Here is a 12,049-nt window from a genome sequence, read left to right as displayed (position 1 = left end):
CCCCTCCATCCACTCCCCTCCCTCCCTGCTTCCTTCTCTGCCACCTGTGCCCAACAACAGCGGCTCCCCTCCCTCTCTGCCTGCTGTCTCCCCCTCCCTGCCGGCTGTTCTTGGAGCAGCGGGAGGGCACTGTCACTGCAACCCACCCCCTGGGTGTGGGGAAGCCCTGCTGCTTGGGTGGCTGGGGCATGTTCACCGCCACCACAAACTTCCCCGGCAGCAGCTCATACTTAGGCCCATGCAGCCAATCGCCGCCTGTCCTCTCAGGGACGCGTGTGCAGCTAGCCAAAAGCATTACAGACAGACAGACAGGCAGACTAAGCCCTATTTTATATATGTGTGTGTGTGTGTGTGTGTGTGTGTGTGTGTGTGTGTGTGTGTGTGTGTGTGTAAGAGAGAAATATATGATATGATATTAATAATAATTATATATAGCATTACTGAATGGGAGTAAAAGGCAAGACAGATTTCAGTAAGCCAACAACAATTTGGAAGAGCTTCTTCATTTGCCCACCTGTTTTTGTTCACAACTGCTTTGCTATATCCAGTTGATGTCTCAAATTGAACTAATGTCCAGAATCCAAAATGTTCTTTTTGAATCTGGCAAATACACTGCAGGAAAAAGGTGGTTTCTTTCTGTAAATGGCAGTAACGTGCCTTGGAACTGATTCTCCCATCAGTTCCGGGATTTTTCTGATTACTTAAGCAAAAGCACGTTTGTTGGCGAGTGGCTTTTTAATGTGCACTTTCTTTTGACTAGTTAGGAAGATTTTGATCATATAATAGCATTTACTGACTTTACCTTGATAGCTGGGGTTGAGATTCTGAAGTTGTGCATTGCTTGCTCCACCTATCTTCTGCACCACTTGTGATAGAGGCTTGTCCCGGAGTATCTGTTCCTTCAGTGTCTCCTGGCATTTCTTCATCAGCACTGTAACAGCTGTCTGTCAGACAAAGCTGGCCAAGAATATTTTATTTATTTTTTAAATAAATGACAGTTTTTGGCTCCTTTTTCTTTTTTTCTGGTGATATGGTGTTTGTTGTTGTCAAGTATTTCATGCTTAGCCCCTGGGAAGGTCACATTCTGCTGCTACTGGAAAGCAATAGATTATTCTGGGAAAGCTGTAGCCATGGCAGAGTGCCTACCTTTTTATATGCAATTCTAAAATAAAAGGGAAAAATAGCCCCAAATTCTTAATCAAAACACTATAAAGAGTAAAGTGGACAAACTTTCATTTCACACTCCTAGTATCATTCCAAGATTGTATATAGAACAATATTTTTTGTGCCTGATCTTGGCTTAAAGCTTGTTTTGTTTTTTAAATAAATTTTAAAAAGCTGAAATCAATACTATCAAGTGATGCAACAATTAAAAAATAATGTTTTCAGATAGGATGTTTATGACCTGAAAATTATATTAAGATTCTCACTTCCACCAGGAAAAAGTCCGTTACATCAAAGTTTGGGTATAATTGTTTAAAATGTATTTAAAGCAACTGTGTGTTAGACTTTTTATGAGCAACCTCAAACTACTTGGTTATAGGAAGTAACTTGTACATGGGAAAGAATTATCAAGGCTGCGTAACATGGCAAATTAATAGCACAACTTCAATTCTTACTTGCTGGGACTTGTCTTTTTTCCTCCTCTTTGACTGCCTTTCCTCCTTTGTGCTCCTCAGGAACAGTGTTGGAAGTAGAATATTCTTCCCTTTATCCTACTGATACAGGAAGTTTTTTAGGTCATCGTAACAGAAGAAGATGCATTCTCTTATTTTCATCCCATCCCTATTTGACACCTACAGAAATGTCACAGACCTGCATGTTTGCATACTGGCTTCTGTCCCATCCAGGAGAGCACAAAACAACAGCAGACTCTACCTCTGCCTGAAGAAGGGTGTTTGTGCCCGAAAGCTTGCAGAGAACAATTTTTCCAACTATTTAGTTGGTCTAATAAAAGATACCGCAGTTACCCAGAGAAGCTCATCTGCCTCTTCCCTTCCAGACTTTTCAGTAAGGGAGGGTGGAGGAGGTGGCATAGGCAAGCCATTTGCTTTTCGAAGAACTTGTGTCTATTTTATATGATACAAATGTAGGATTAGTAGTTCAGTCAAAAGATATATGGGACTTCAAATCACAAGCATGCCTGACTGGTCTGATCTCAAGGCACACCTTAAACGTGTGTTTTGGTTTTTGGCCCTAACATTGCCCACAACCCTTGGAATATGTTAGCAATGCAATACTAACATTTATTTCTACCGCTTTAGAATTACAGAAAGAATAAAAATTACCTAGCTAGGAGGAATGTTCTGTCTGGGACCAGGCTTTTAGTTTAAAACCATTTTCTACATTTGGTTAATTTAAGTCCTGACTTTAACCCTCCCAAATGTCTTTCAGCAGAACCAAGAAAGAACTGACTTGACGTTTCTGATGCTCACAAGTAAAAAGATGTGGGATGGCTTAATGGGCGGATCTAGGATTTTTGGAAAAGGGAGTGGTGCATGCAGATGGCGTGGCACATCATCACATATCACAACACACTTTTATCAAGTTAAAAAGAAACTAGAAGATTTACTAACATACTATAGGGCTAGCACTGTATTATTCAGCTTAAGATCAAAGCAAAAACAAGTGTCAGTATTGGAATGTGCACTAATTTGCTAGATTATATATTAAATTTAAAAACACCACATGCTAGGCAAAAATAGTCAAATGTTATGGTGTCATTAGTCCTGTAGCTATTATGGTTAAATTCACATCTCCTTCAGATTTATAAAACAAAACCTAGCCTGTCTTGAGTGTCTTTGACAGTGCTTCCAGTATTTTTCTGTCAGTCATTTCCACATCTGAATTAATATCACCACATCTGAGTTAAGGTTTTTAACTAGAGCTAAAAACGTTTTGTAGGGAGGGCTGTGAAATAGAAGATAGACATTGCCAGGAATGGCTAACAGACAGAAAGCAAAATTGCAGAGAGAGGATTCTTTGACTAGTGGAATGTCAAGACCCTTAAAAAGGAGAGAGGGTTTTTAACGCCTGTGGAGTGGAGAAATCGGGGAGATTATGAGCCATGAAGTGAATTGACTGTCCCAGCACTGCCTGTCTAGGAATGCTGCTACCACTGCCAGGTAGTTGGCATTAAGGTCTGGGTGGAGCAGGAATTGGAGGGGCGTGCAGTGGCACCATTGTACCTCCCTTACATCCCTCCTGGCTGGTTTGATATTAAGTTGCACAAAGGCAGAAGCCCTATTTCAAGTAAACTTTAAATCGTGGGTTACCTCTTGAAGATGGCAGCCTTTTTAAATGTGTCCTCTATCAAACTTTTTGTTGCAAATGTTGTAAGAGGAGTGCCACCACTATATACAAAACAGTCCTTGGCATAGGTCCAAATGTGGTTTCTGACAAGTGTACGGTGCCAATGCGGTTTTTGAAATTCTTTTATCTCTATATTTAGTAAGTGTACCTATATCTTGTACTTTACAGATATAGTCACATAGATCAGGGGTCAAACTATGGCTGTGGCCTGTGGAGCAGTGTCATATGGCCTGTGGTGGTGGAGCAGCCAGAAATTTGGGGGCTGACCTGCCATCAAAATCCAGGGTAGGGAGCCCCCTGGCAATGTGTCTGGGTTGGGTTGGGGCGGAGAATGGTGAGAACTGTCTGCGTTAACCTCATCATGGCTTGCCCCACCACTGCGTTCTGATCCAGCCCGCGAGGAGCCCCGTGGTCTGTATCTGGCCCTGGGGACAGGGAGAGCGCTTGTACGGCCAAGCCGTGGACTGATTTCAGACTTTGCTAAATGCCAGTATCAATTAACTTTGTCCCTGGGCTTCTAAGGACGACTAGACTGAGAGAGATTGCACATGGCATTCAGCGTTTGTGAAAGTTGGAATCGGGGAAAGGTTATGGGTTTCTCAATTCTTTCCCACCCCCCCCTTGCCATGGAAAAATAAACAGCTGGGCTGAGACCGCAACTGCCATGGTCTTGTTTTGGTTAGGCTGAGGTTTTGGGGGACCATGACTCTTTATGTTTGCTCTTCACTGATCTTCCCAGAAGCGCAGTGAGACTACATGCTGGCTTGGATAATAATTTAAGAACTAAATGGGAGCCTTTGTCCCACAAGATCTTCAGTCTTTCAAATTAGTTTCTTGCCTAAGAGCCTAGGGGCATTGGAGGGGAAAGCATATTTAGCTAAAGGTCTTTGATTTCACTCTTCCTATATCTTTAAAAAAAAATCCTATGGTGCTCATACCAGGCACGCTCGTAGAAATGTTACACCTACTTACTCAAGTTCATGCAGAAAAAGGATTCTTTTTGACATATTTTCATTGCTAACTTTATGGCATTGCGGGCATTAAACAGTTGAATCGAGGTTCCTTGTATAGCAATAGCTTCATTAGAGACCCGTACATAAAATGGAACCTACTCTGCAAAAATGGTTTCCTGAGGTGGGGACCACTGCTATTGCAGTTTCCTGTTATCCTAATATAAATATCAATATCATGGAGGTTAAGTGTGCACAGACAAAAATGTGACTTTCAGCACCTGGTGGTTAGATCTTTAGCTCTCTGTTCTTAACAGCACATAGTAGAAAGATGGCTTTGTCTTAAATGAGGGAAATCCCCAAATAACAAGGAAAATACACTGTTGTTTATATACTGCCAGAATCTTGTATACTATTACTGGTAAGTCATAAGCTTGCAGAGAGTGTGTGCCAAGTAATATTAATACCTTTGTTGAAGGGAGTATAAATACCATCTGTTGAACTGGAGAAGAAAAGTATCGTTCTTAGTGGGTAGTAGTTTATACTCTACTTTTAACAAATGGAGTAATTGTCCAGCAAAAAAAAATGTTTTGATCAGTTGGACTACCTGGTATAAATAAAACAAGTCAAAAAGCTTTCTGTAAGCAATGTATGCAGTGGCCTTTGGTATCCTGTGCAAGAGAATACAAGTAACCTTAAACTTTTTCTTCTAATCATGCAAGTGGACCACGCTGCATAATTTTCAAAATGTTTTTCCTTTAAAACTCCAAAGGTGCCACTAGAGCAATGGTAACAAAAAAATGACTCCTACGATCAAAACATGCAATAGAGTTTCACTGCAAGACTTGGACGCTGAGGGCTTCGTTTCAAAACTTGCAGAACTTCATCTTAAAATATGATACTTCAGTAACTTGGACATATGCCACTTCCCAAAACTGCTTCACTTTGAAGTGCCTGTATACTATGGCTAGCAGTGCCAGGTTTTTAACCGTTTTTTTTTTTTTATCTGCACATTGACAGTCCAAAAACTAAAAACATGCACAACATGTAGCTCAATTAAGGCATGTTTTCTGCTGCATAAGCTCTAGATTTGAAGTCAGTGGTGGTTTCAAAATAAAATTATCATTTCTAATTGCAAAGATTGATGGACTGGCATGCTTATAACTGCAGTGCATCTGCATGAGTTAATAGCTAAGGGCACTTTTATTGTTAAAATATTCACACAGCAGACCTTCGCCTCTGTCTGTTTTCTCATCATAAGGTTCTGCCCTTGGAGAGTTCTTTCCACGGGAATTTTAAATGCTTCTCACACTTGAAAGACTGTTTGAACAGATCCAGGCTTCAAGGTGAACTATGGAAAGTTGACCCTGTCTTTGTTTTCTTTTGGTTTTTTCCATCTATAAAGTGGTTTCAAAGTCCTTTTTAGTAAGGACTCCTCCTCTGCTCTTGCACCTGGTCTCGGTAGGCTGGGCAAAATACGCATGTTCTTTCTGTCTGGATGTGGGATTGTTTTTTTTCCAGTTCTGTTAATTTAATATGATTAAAAAAGCCATATTAAAAAGACTACAGCAGTGATCCTCAAGTGGGGTGTCTAGAGACCCTTTGAGGGGTGCTGCAGGGCTTGGTATGCAAACGCCTATTTATAATTCACAAAATAAACCCAAAGATTTCAAATAGGAATCCATAGAGTCAAAAACATTCTGATCTGTTGTGGTCTTACAGCAATTCTCCTGTTGCAAAGAATTCAGACTGATTTTTCTGTAGTCAAGCAACAAGTAAAAGCTATGGGCTGGTATGTTTTGGGGAGGTGCCTTGAGTCTGGAAAGGTTGAGAACCACTAGGCTATAGAGTCTGAAGCTGTATTAGCTGGCTGGATTGTATGTAGCCTTTGCTGCACGACAGCTTCTGATGTGTTAGGCTTTGAAAAATCCTATTGAGTGCCATCTAATGCAGGTGACAGCATTGTGTAGCCCAGTCTGTATTACAGCTGGCTGATGCAGCTGCTGACTTCAATAGCCTGCTCTTTTCTATTTTTAATGTTGTTTTTCCAGTTGTGTTAAGATGACCTGATGGGAGAAAAGGGAATACCTCCTCACACCTAATCTCAGGGTCCTTACTTCTTTCTGGTTGCCAGAGGGGTCTGAAGCACTGGACCGACTTGGTCATAAGGCTGGAATATACATTTCAACTTTGTGATGCATTATTTGAGGAGAAATGTTCGAGGTTTTAGACTGCTCAAGTTTCAGTAAGCGGGTGTCCCCTTTTTCAAATTACGTAGCGCCTCCATTTTGCTGGATGCAAGTTAAGACCTGAGATTATTTTTAATGCGGGAAAAGAAGTATTGTTCTTCCTTTTCCCACCAACTTTGAGCCAGTCTCATTGTAGCACGGTGGAACGTGAGTTGCCCAAGCTGCAGGCCCACTTCAGCTGACAGCAATAGGCTTTGTGTAGCTAAAAGTCTGCCCAGGAGCCTGTGAACAGTTGGGCCTGTCTCCTGAGCCTTTTGAAATCCCTTGGCCACAAGAGTGTTTATTTTTATCAGAGCTAACTGCCACTGACAGTCTCACATTACTCTCTTAATAAAGCAAACAAAAGAAGCAGGTCTCCTATAGAAATGCCATGCCATTCTTCTCTTGAGATCCTTCTGTGGATACCCTCTTCCCAAGAAAGCAGAGTGGAAGGAAGCCTTTCTAAAATGGACTATCTCTGTACTGAGAATTAGCAGACAGTTGTGGATTTCTGAAAAGGCCTGTGTGCGCAGGCCCACTGTATCACATTCGTCAGATCTGCAAGTAAATTTTAACAAATGGATGCAACGTGTACCTTTTCTGTATCTTGGATCAACACTTGAGAGGTCTGTTTGTTTGGCAGGGCTTGTTTTCTTTGGCCTGCGAATAGTCTAATTGAATTAAATAATTTGTAGTTTTTCTTTCACATAGTATGATTATAGTGCAGCGAAACTTAATAGCTAAAAAATATCAGTGCATGAGTATTATTTGGTAGTTAAAGCAAGGCTTCTGGTCCTGTTCCCATCTCTGCTTTGATTCATTGTATAAGGTATATATGATAATTTTTAGCTTTGAGATCTGAACTCTCTGAAATAAGTATAAATGTACCGCAGATTTGTAGGGCTGCTGGAAAATTTACTGCTTGAAGGGAGGGAAGCAGTGTGACACCCTTGTTAAATGTTCAGACTCTGCATTGGTAGTAGGGAATACATTTCCTAAATGAAGCATGGAGCTTCAAAACACTTTTCCTGTTGCCATTAAACTGTAGTAAGGACTAATTGGCAAGTGACAAATTCAGAGCATAGCATGTGTTTAGGAACCGACGGTAAGGCTTAGTTTCAAATGTCCGTTTGCTGTTGACCCCTGTGTAAGAAAGTCACAAGACTGTGCAGAACTGTTTGATATACCTGTCTTAGCATAACCATTTGCTATGCTCTTCCAAGTGTTAATTAGTCTCAGCTTAGGAATTTGCATGATACTGTCTTCTACCGTGGCTAAAAACTACTAATATACCATGTAAAGCCAAATCCATCCATTTTGCACTATAGTTACATGTTTGTGACTTAAAATGCCTCTTGCTTTCAGTGCCAACTTTAAGCTTCCAGGGTAGCAGAAGCTGGACTTCATTACCAAAGTTCATTGTAATGATTTGTCAGATTTTTTTGAGAGTAGCCAACACTTGTACAAGTTTGCATGCTTTTCTATATTTGGTTTTGTTTGGTTTGATTGAACAAAGCTCTTGAAAAGTCAGGCTGACATTCTTGCTTTATGTCTGTATTAGTATACTAAAAGAGGGGGAGTTTATATATAATTTTTTAAGATGCTATACATGCTATAACGTGCTATAAAATGTATGTTGATCTCAAAAATCAAGTGCAGCATAGAGGTGAAAAGGAGACAGAAGGTTAATTGTAATTTCTTCCATCTTCTTTCCTTACTATAGAATCAGTTAGTTCCAGAAGTTTAAAGATAATATTTGTGGAAATATTCCTTCTGATAAAAACTTCTAGAATATAGTACTTGGTACACTACTGGCCATCTGACTTGCACTTTACTGCCTTAAATTATCTTGCTTTGCTTGTTTTTTAGCTGGCTAGTTAGATTATTTGTAGTCCAGATTTTAGGCATGAAACAAGAGACCTTTCAGTAAATGTTAGCAGCCATCCATAACATGGGGCAAACTAGTTCTCTGTGTTATCAGGATGCAATCACAAGAGAATCTGGAGATGGGGACCCAAGAGGTGTTCATATGACACCAACAAGTTGACCAAAAGAGCCTTTCATTTGTTTTATGTGCTTTGGCAAGAGGCACTGGGTTAGAGTTTCCTTTTTATTATTAAAATTCTAACACAAGCCACCTGAGCTTGAAATATGCTACTAACTTAGGTTCTTCCTAATAATACTTAGTCTGCGAAAGACCCTACACTTTCTTTCCTATAGGATTAGTAAATGTGTTGAGAATCTCATGTATGGACATGTGAGCATTTGCTTTTATTGCAGTTAAAAAATAGTGACTTCCAGGTGTCAACTCAATGCTTGCACAGACCCCAGTATTTTTCAGAACTGAATTCTCAAGTGCAGTGGAGCATGTTTTGCAGTACCAGTTAGACGCGAGAGAGCAAAAGTGCCTGCGTATCCCCCTTTTGGTTCCTCTTTGAAACTGGTTTGACCCACAATTTAACTTGGAGCAGCCTCACAAATCTCTTAAGAGCTATTGTGAATTTGGCGGGACTGTCTGCCCCACAACATCAGATCCTCCAAAAAAATGCGATAATGACAATGAAGGATGAGTGAGGAAGGAGAAATCAATGTGACAGATGCACTGTAGACAAGCAAAATCCTACCACCACCGTACAGTACTGTGCTCTCCTTGTCTCATCATGTCAGGTAACATTTAGCTAGATAGTAGGATTCTTTAACAGGCACCTCCTCATTATTCTGTATGTATGGTCTTCACCTAAACTGCTCAATACAGATGTTAAATACGTAGCTCAGGGGATCACTTGCTTGGTTGTTAGACTTAGGTTTTAAACTATGACTAAGAAGCAATGCTTGTAATGAAAGCACTGAAAGAGACTCCATGCCATGCAGCACGTGGGATCCTGGACCTCTGAGCTGAAGTGAAAAAATTTTGCATGTGCACAGCAGGTCAATTTATGCAGTTGCTAGCCAGAATTTTCAAAGTTACTGTTGATTGTTATGTACCTCAGCGTTTAGCATTTGCAAAACCTTTTTCAAATAGGACTTGTTTTATTTCAAAAGTCTTGGAAGAGCTTAATGTTAGTAGAAGTTATTTGTGACTGTTGACTTTGTCATTAGATAGCTGTAGGAAGGCACTTTGCAACCTCTCTGCTAGTAAAAAATATTTTACCGTGTTAATTAACACCAGGAAAAAATGGGGGGGAAAACGAGTCTTCATCTTGCAGTGCTGATTGGGTTTCGCTGCTTCCCACGTGTCGTAGGAGTTCTGTTCCACTTTTTGGCAGTGAGGCGCTTCTTTCATCATAACCAGGGAGAAATTACTTTGTATGAAAATTCAAAATATGAAACGAGTCTGAGGGGATGAACAGTAGATACTTTCTCTAGTTTTAATATATTGGGCTAGGACTTGACACCCACCTGGTCTTCTCCCTACCTCTGCTCCAATTGGCTGCAAGATACTTGGGCAAGTCACTTCACTTCATTGCAGCCTGCCCCTGCCCTTTGATTCTGTGTTGACTAATCTAAATCATGCAGTGCATGGGGAGCTCAGACCTAGATCAGGACCCCATAGTGCTAGGCACCAAACAAGCACAGAACAAAAAAATGGGCTCTGCTCCAGCAAGCTTTAAGCCAAAGTAGAAGAGGTGAAAGGTGCATGAGAAAAAACGCTGCTAAATGGGGAGAATACAAGGAAACAGACAGCAGAGGTCCTTGTGGAAAGCTGTGCCCACAGCATACCAGCTTCTTAAACATCCAGCTTGTAAACTCCTTCAGATGGGGCATGTCTCTGCTGTATTTCTACAGCACTCAGCGGGTGAGGGCACTGTCAGTAGTTGTTGCCTGTGGGTGCAAGTGGAATACAAGTAATTGTGTATCTGAAATTTTGTATTTCAAACTCTGTGACTAGCTGTCAGGTGGACTTTCACTTTTTAAATGAGACCTTCTTTAAATAGAAATAAAATCATGTGCTTTAATAGTTTCCTGTCGTAGCTTAATTTTTAAAATCTCTTTTCTCCTAGATGTCAAGAAAGACTGGTCAGATCATGCACTGTGGTGGGAAAAAAAGAAAACCTGGCTCCTTAAAACTCACTGGACCTTGGACAAATATGGTATACAAGCTGATGCCAAGCTCCAGTTCACTCCTCAACATAAATTACTTCGTCTTCAACTTCCGAACATGAAATATGTGAAAGTGAAAGTGAATTTCTCCGATAGAGTCTTCAAAGCAGTATCTGATATCTGTAAGACTTTCAGTAAGTATCAGATTCTTAGCATGCTCAAAGGTCTCTTCGCTCTGAGATCTAAACAGCTGTACAGTAGTTCTTGCTGTGTGTTAGTTTGAAGTGGCATTTTTTTTTTCTACTGACAATCATGTAGAAAATCAAACATGATGAAGCTTTAACCTTTCTTCTGGCTTGAGTTCTATACTTTTCTAACTAATTCTTGATGCTGCTTCATCTTCAGCACTTAAAATCCAGATAACTAAATTGTCTGTGTGTGTGTCTAGTTACTCTAGGATAGGGTTTGACTATCTTAAACTGTGCTTAAGATAGCCAAACTCCACAAAAGTAATTGGTAAAATAATGTTGTTGTTGCAAAACAGCATTTGGTATGGAAACAGATACAAAAATAAGATGTCTTATGAGCCAAGACTGTAGCAGTTTTACCTTACATTAAAATTGTTGGTGTTGCCTCTTAATTTTGATGCAAAACAGTACACTACATATTTAAAAAACTGAAAAAGAATGTGCCAGGCTCACGGGTCACCTTCCAGTGGCTGATCATATTGGTGATCAAGCCATTGTACTTCACTTTAAAATGATGTGCATTGGAAGTGCTGGTTCATTCTCACTTCCCCTCCTTGATGAGAACTAAGGGGCAATGGAAGGAAATGTTTTTCACTGAGTTCATTAGGCTTCCCACTAGGGTAGTACTCCTATGTAGAGATTGCACTGTTGCATTGGTCCAATATTGGATTGGCACCGATATAAAGAAAAATTGACTATATTGGAAATCAACTTTTTTTGCCTGATGTGGCCAATAATGTGAAGAGTAAATGTCCCATGCACACCTTGGGTTTCTGAGGATAGAAGGGCCAGATCCTGGAAACTAACAGTATACAAACAGCTAAGGCAGGTGGAGATCCCTACAGGAGACTTAAGATACAACATAGCAGTAGGGGTGCACCAATAGAGATTTTTTGGGTCCAATACTGATAGCCAATTTTTAAGGAGGCATATCGACTGATACCGATCCGATTTCCGATACTCAGCCCAGCAGCTTGAAGAACAGTGTCCAGCTGGTAAATGTGTGGTAGAAGGGAAGGGGCATAGGGGGGAGGCAGATGGAGGCCCCCGCGGTGAGGGAGGGAGTGGGGCTGGGGCTCAATCTGCTGGGGTGAGGCAGGGCACGGGGCAGAGCTGCAGCTCATCTGCAGGGGACAGGTGTGGAGGGAGGCTTCCACTGCTGTGCACCCCAGGAGGGCATAGGGACAGGGGGCGGCCCCTGGATCTGCACGGGGCAGGGCAGCTGCTGCTGCTGGCTGAGGCTGGTGTTGGGCTCTTTCCGGCAGGGGCT

At 41.1% G+C, this 12,049-nt stretch overlaps 1 protein-coding gene across 6 annotated transcripts in view; it reads left to right on the top strand.

Annotated features, from left to right (window-relative positions):
- The window catches only part of FERMT2 (fermitin family member 2), an 83,985-nt gene that overhangs the window by 13,879 nt on the left and 58,057 nt on the right, over positions 1-12,049 (top strand). For 2 of the 6 annotated variants that reach the window (XM_025205626.1, XM_025205624.1), the window contains exons 1-2: positions 10,013-10,286; positions 10,492-10,725. In XM_025205626.1, the coding sequence (XP_025061411.1) occupies positions 10,148-10,286; positions 10,492-10,725 (373 nt within the window). In that variant the 5' untranslated portion in view covers positions 10,013-10,147. Of the gene's footprint in view, positions 1-10,012; positions 10,287-10,491; positions 10,726-12,049 lie in introns of those variants that run through there. The other 4 variants (XM_025205625.1, XM_025205623.1, XM_025205628.1 and 1 more) reach the window with 2 other exon arrangements.

This window comes from Alligator sinensis, unplaced genomic scaffold, assembly GCF_000455745.1.
Source record: "Alligator sinensis unplaced genomic scaffold, ASM45574v1 scaffold358_1, whole genome shotgun sequence".
Taxonomy (NCBI): domain Eukaryota; kingdom Metazoa; phylum Chordata; order Crocodylia; family Alligatoridae; genus Alligator; species Alligator sinensis.
Note: the sequence above shows the minus strand (reverse complement) of the source record. Positions and strands in the feature narration are given on the sequence as shown.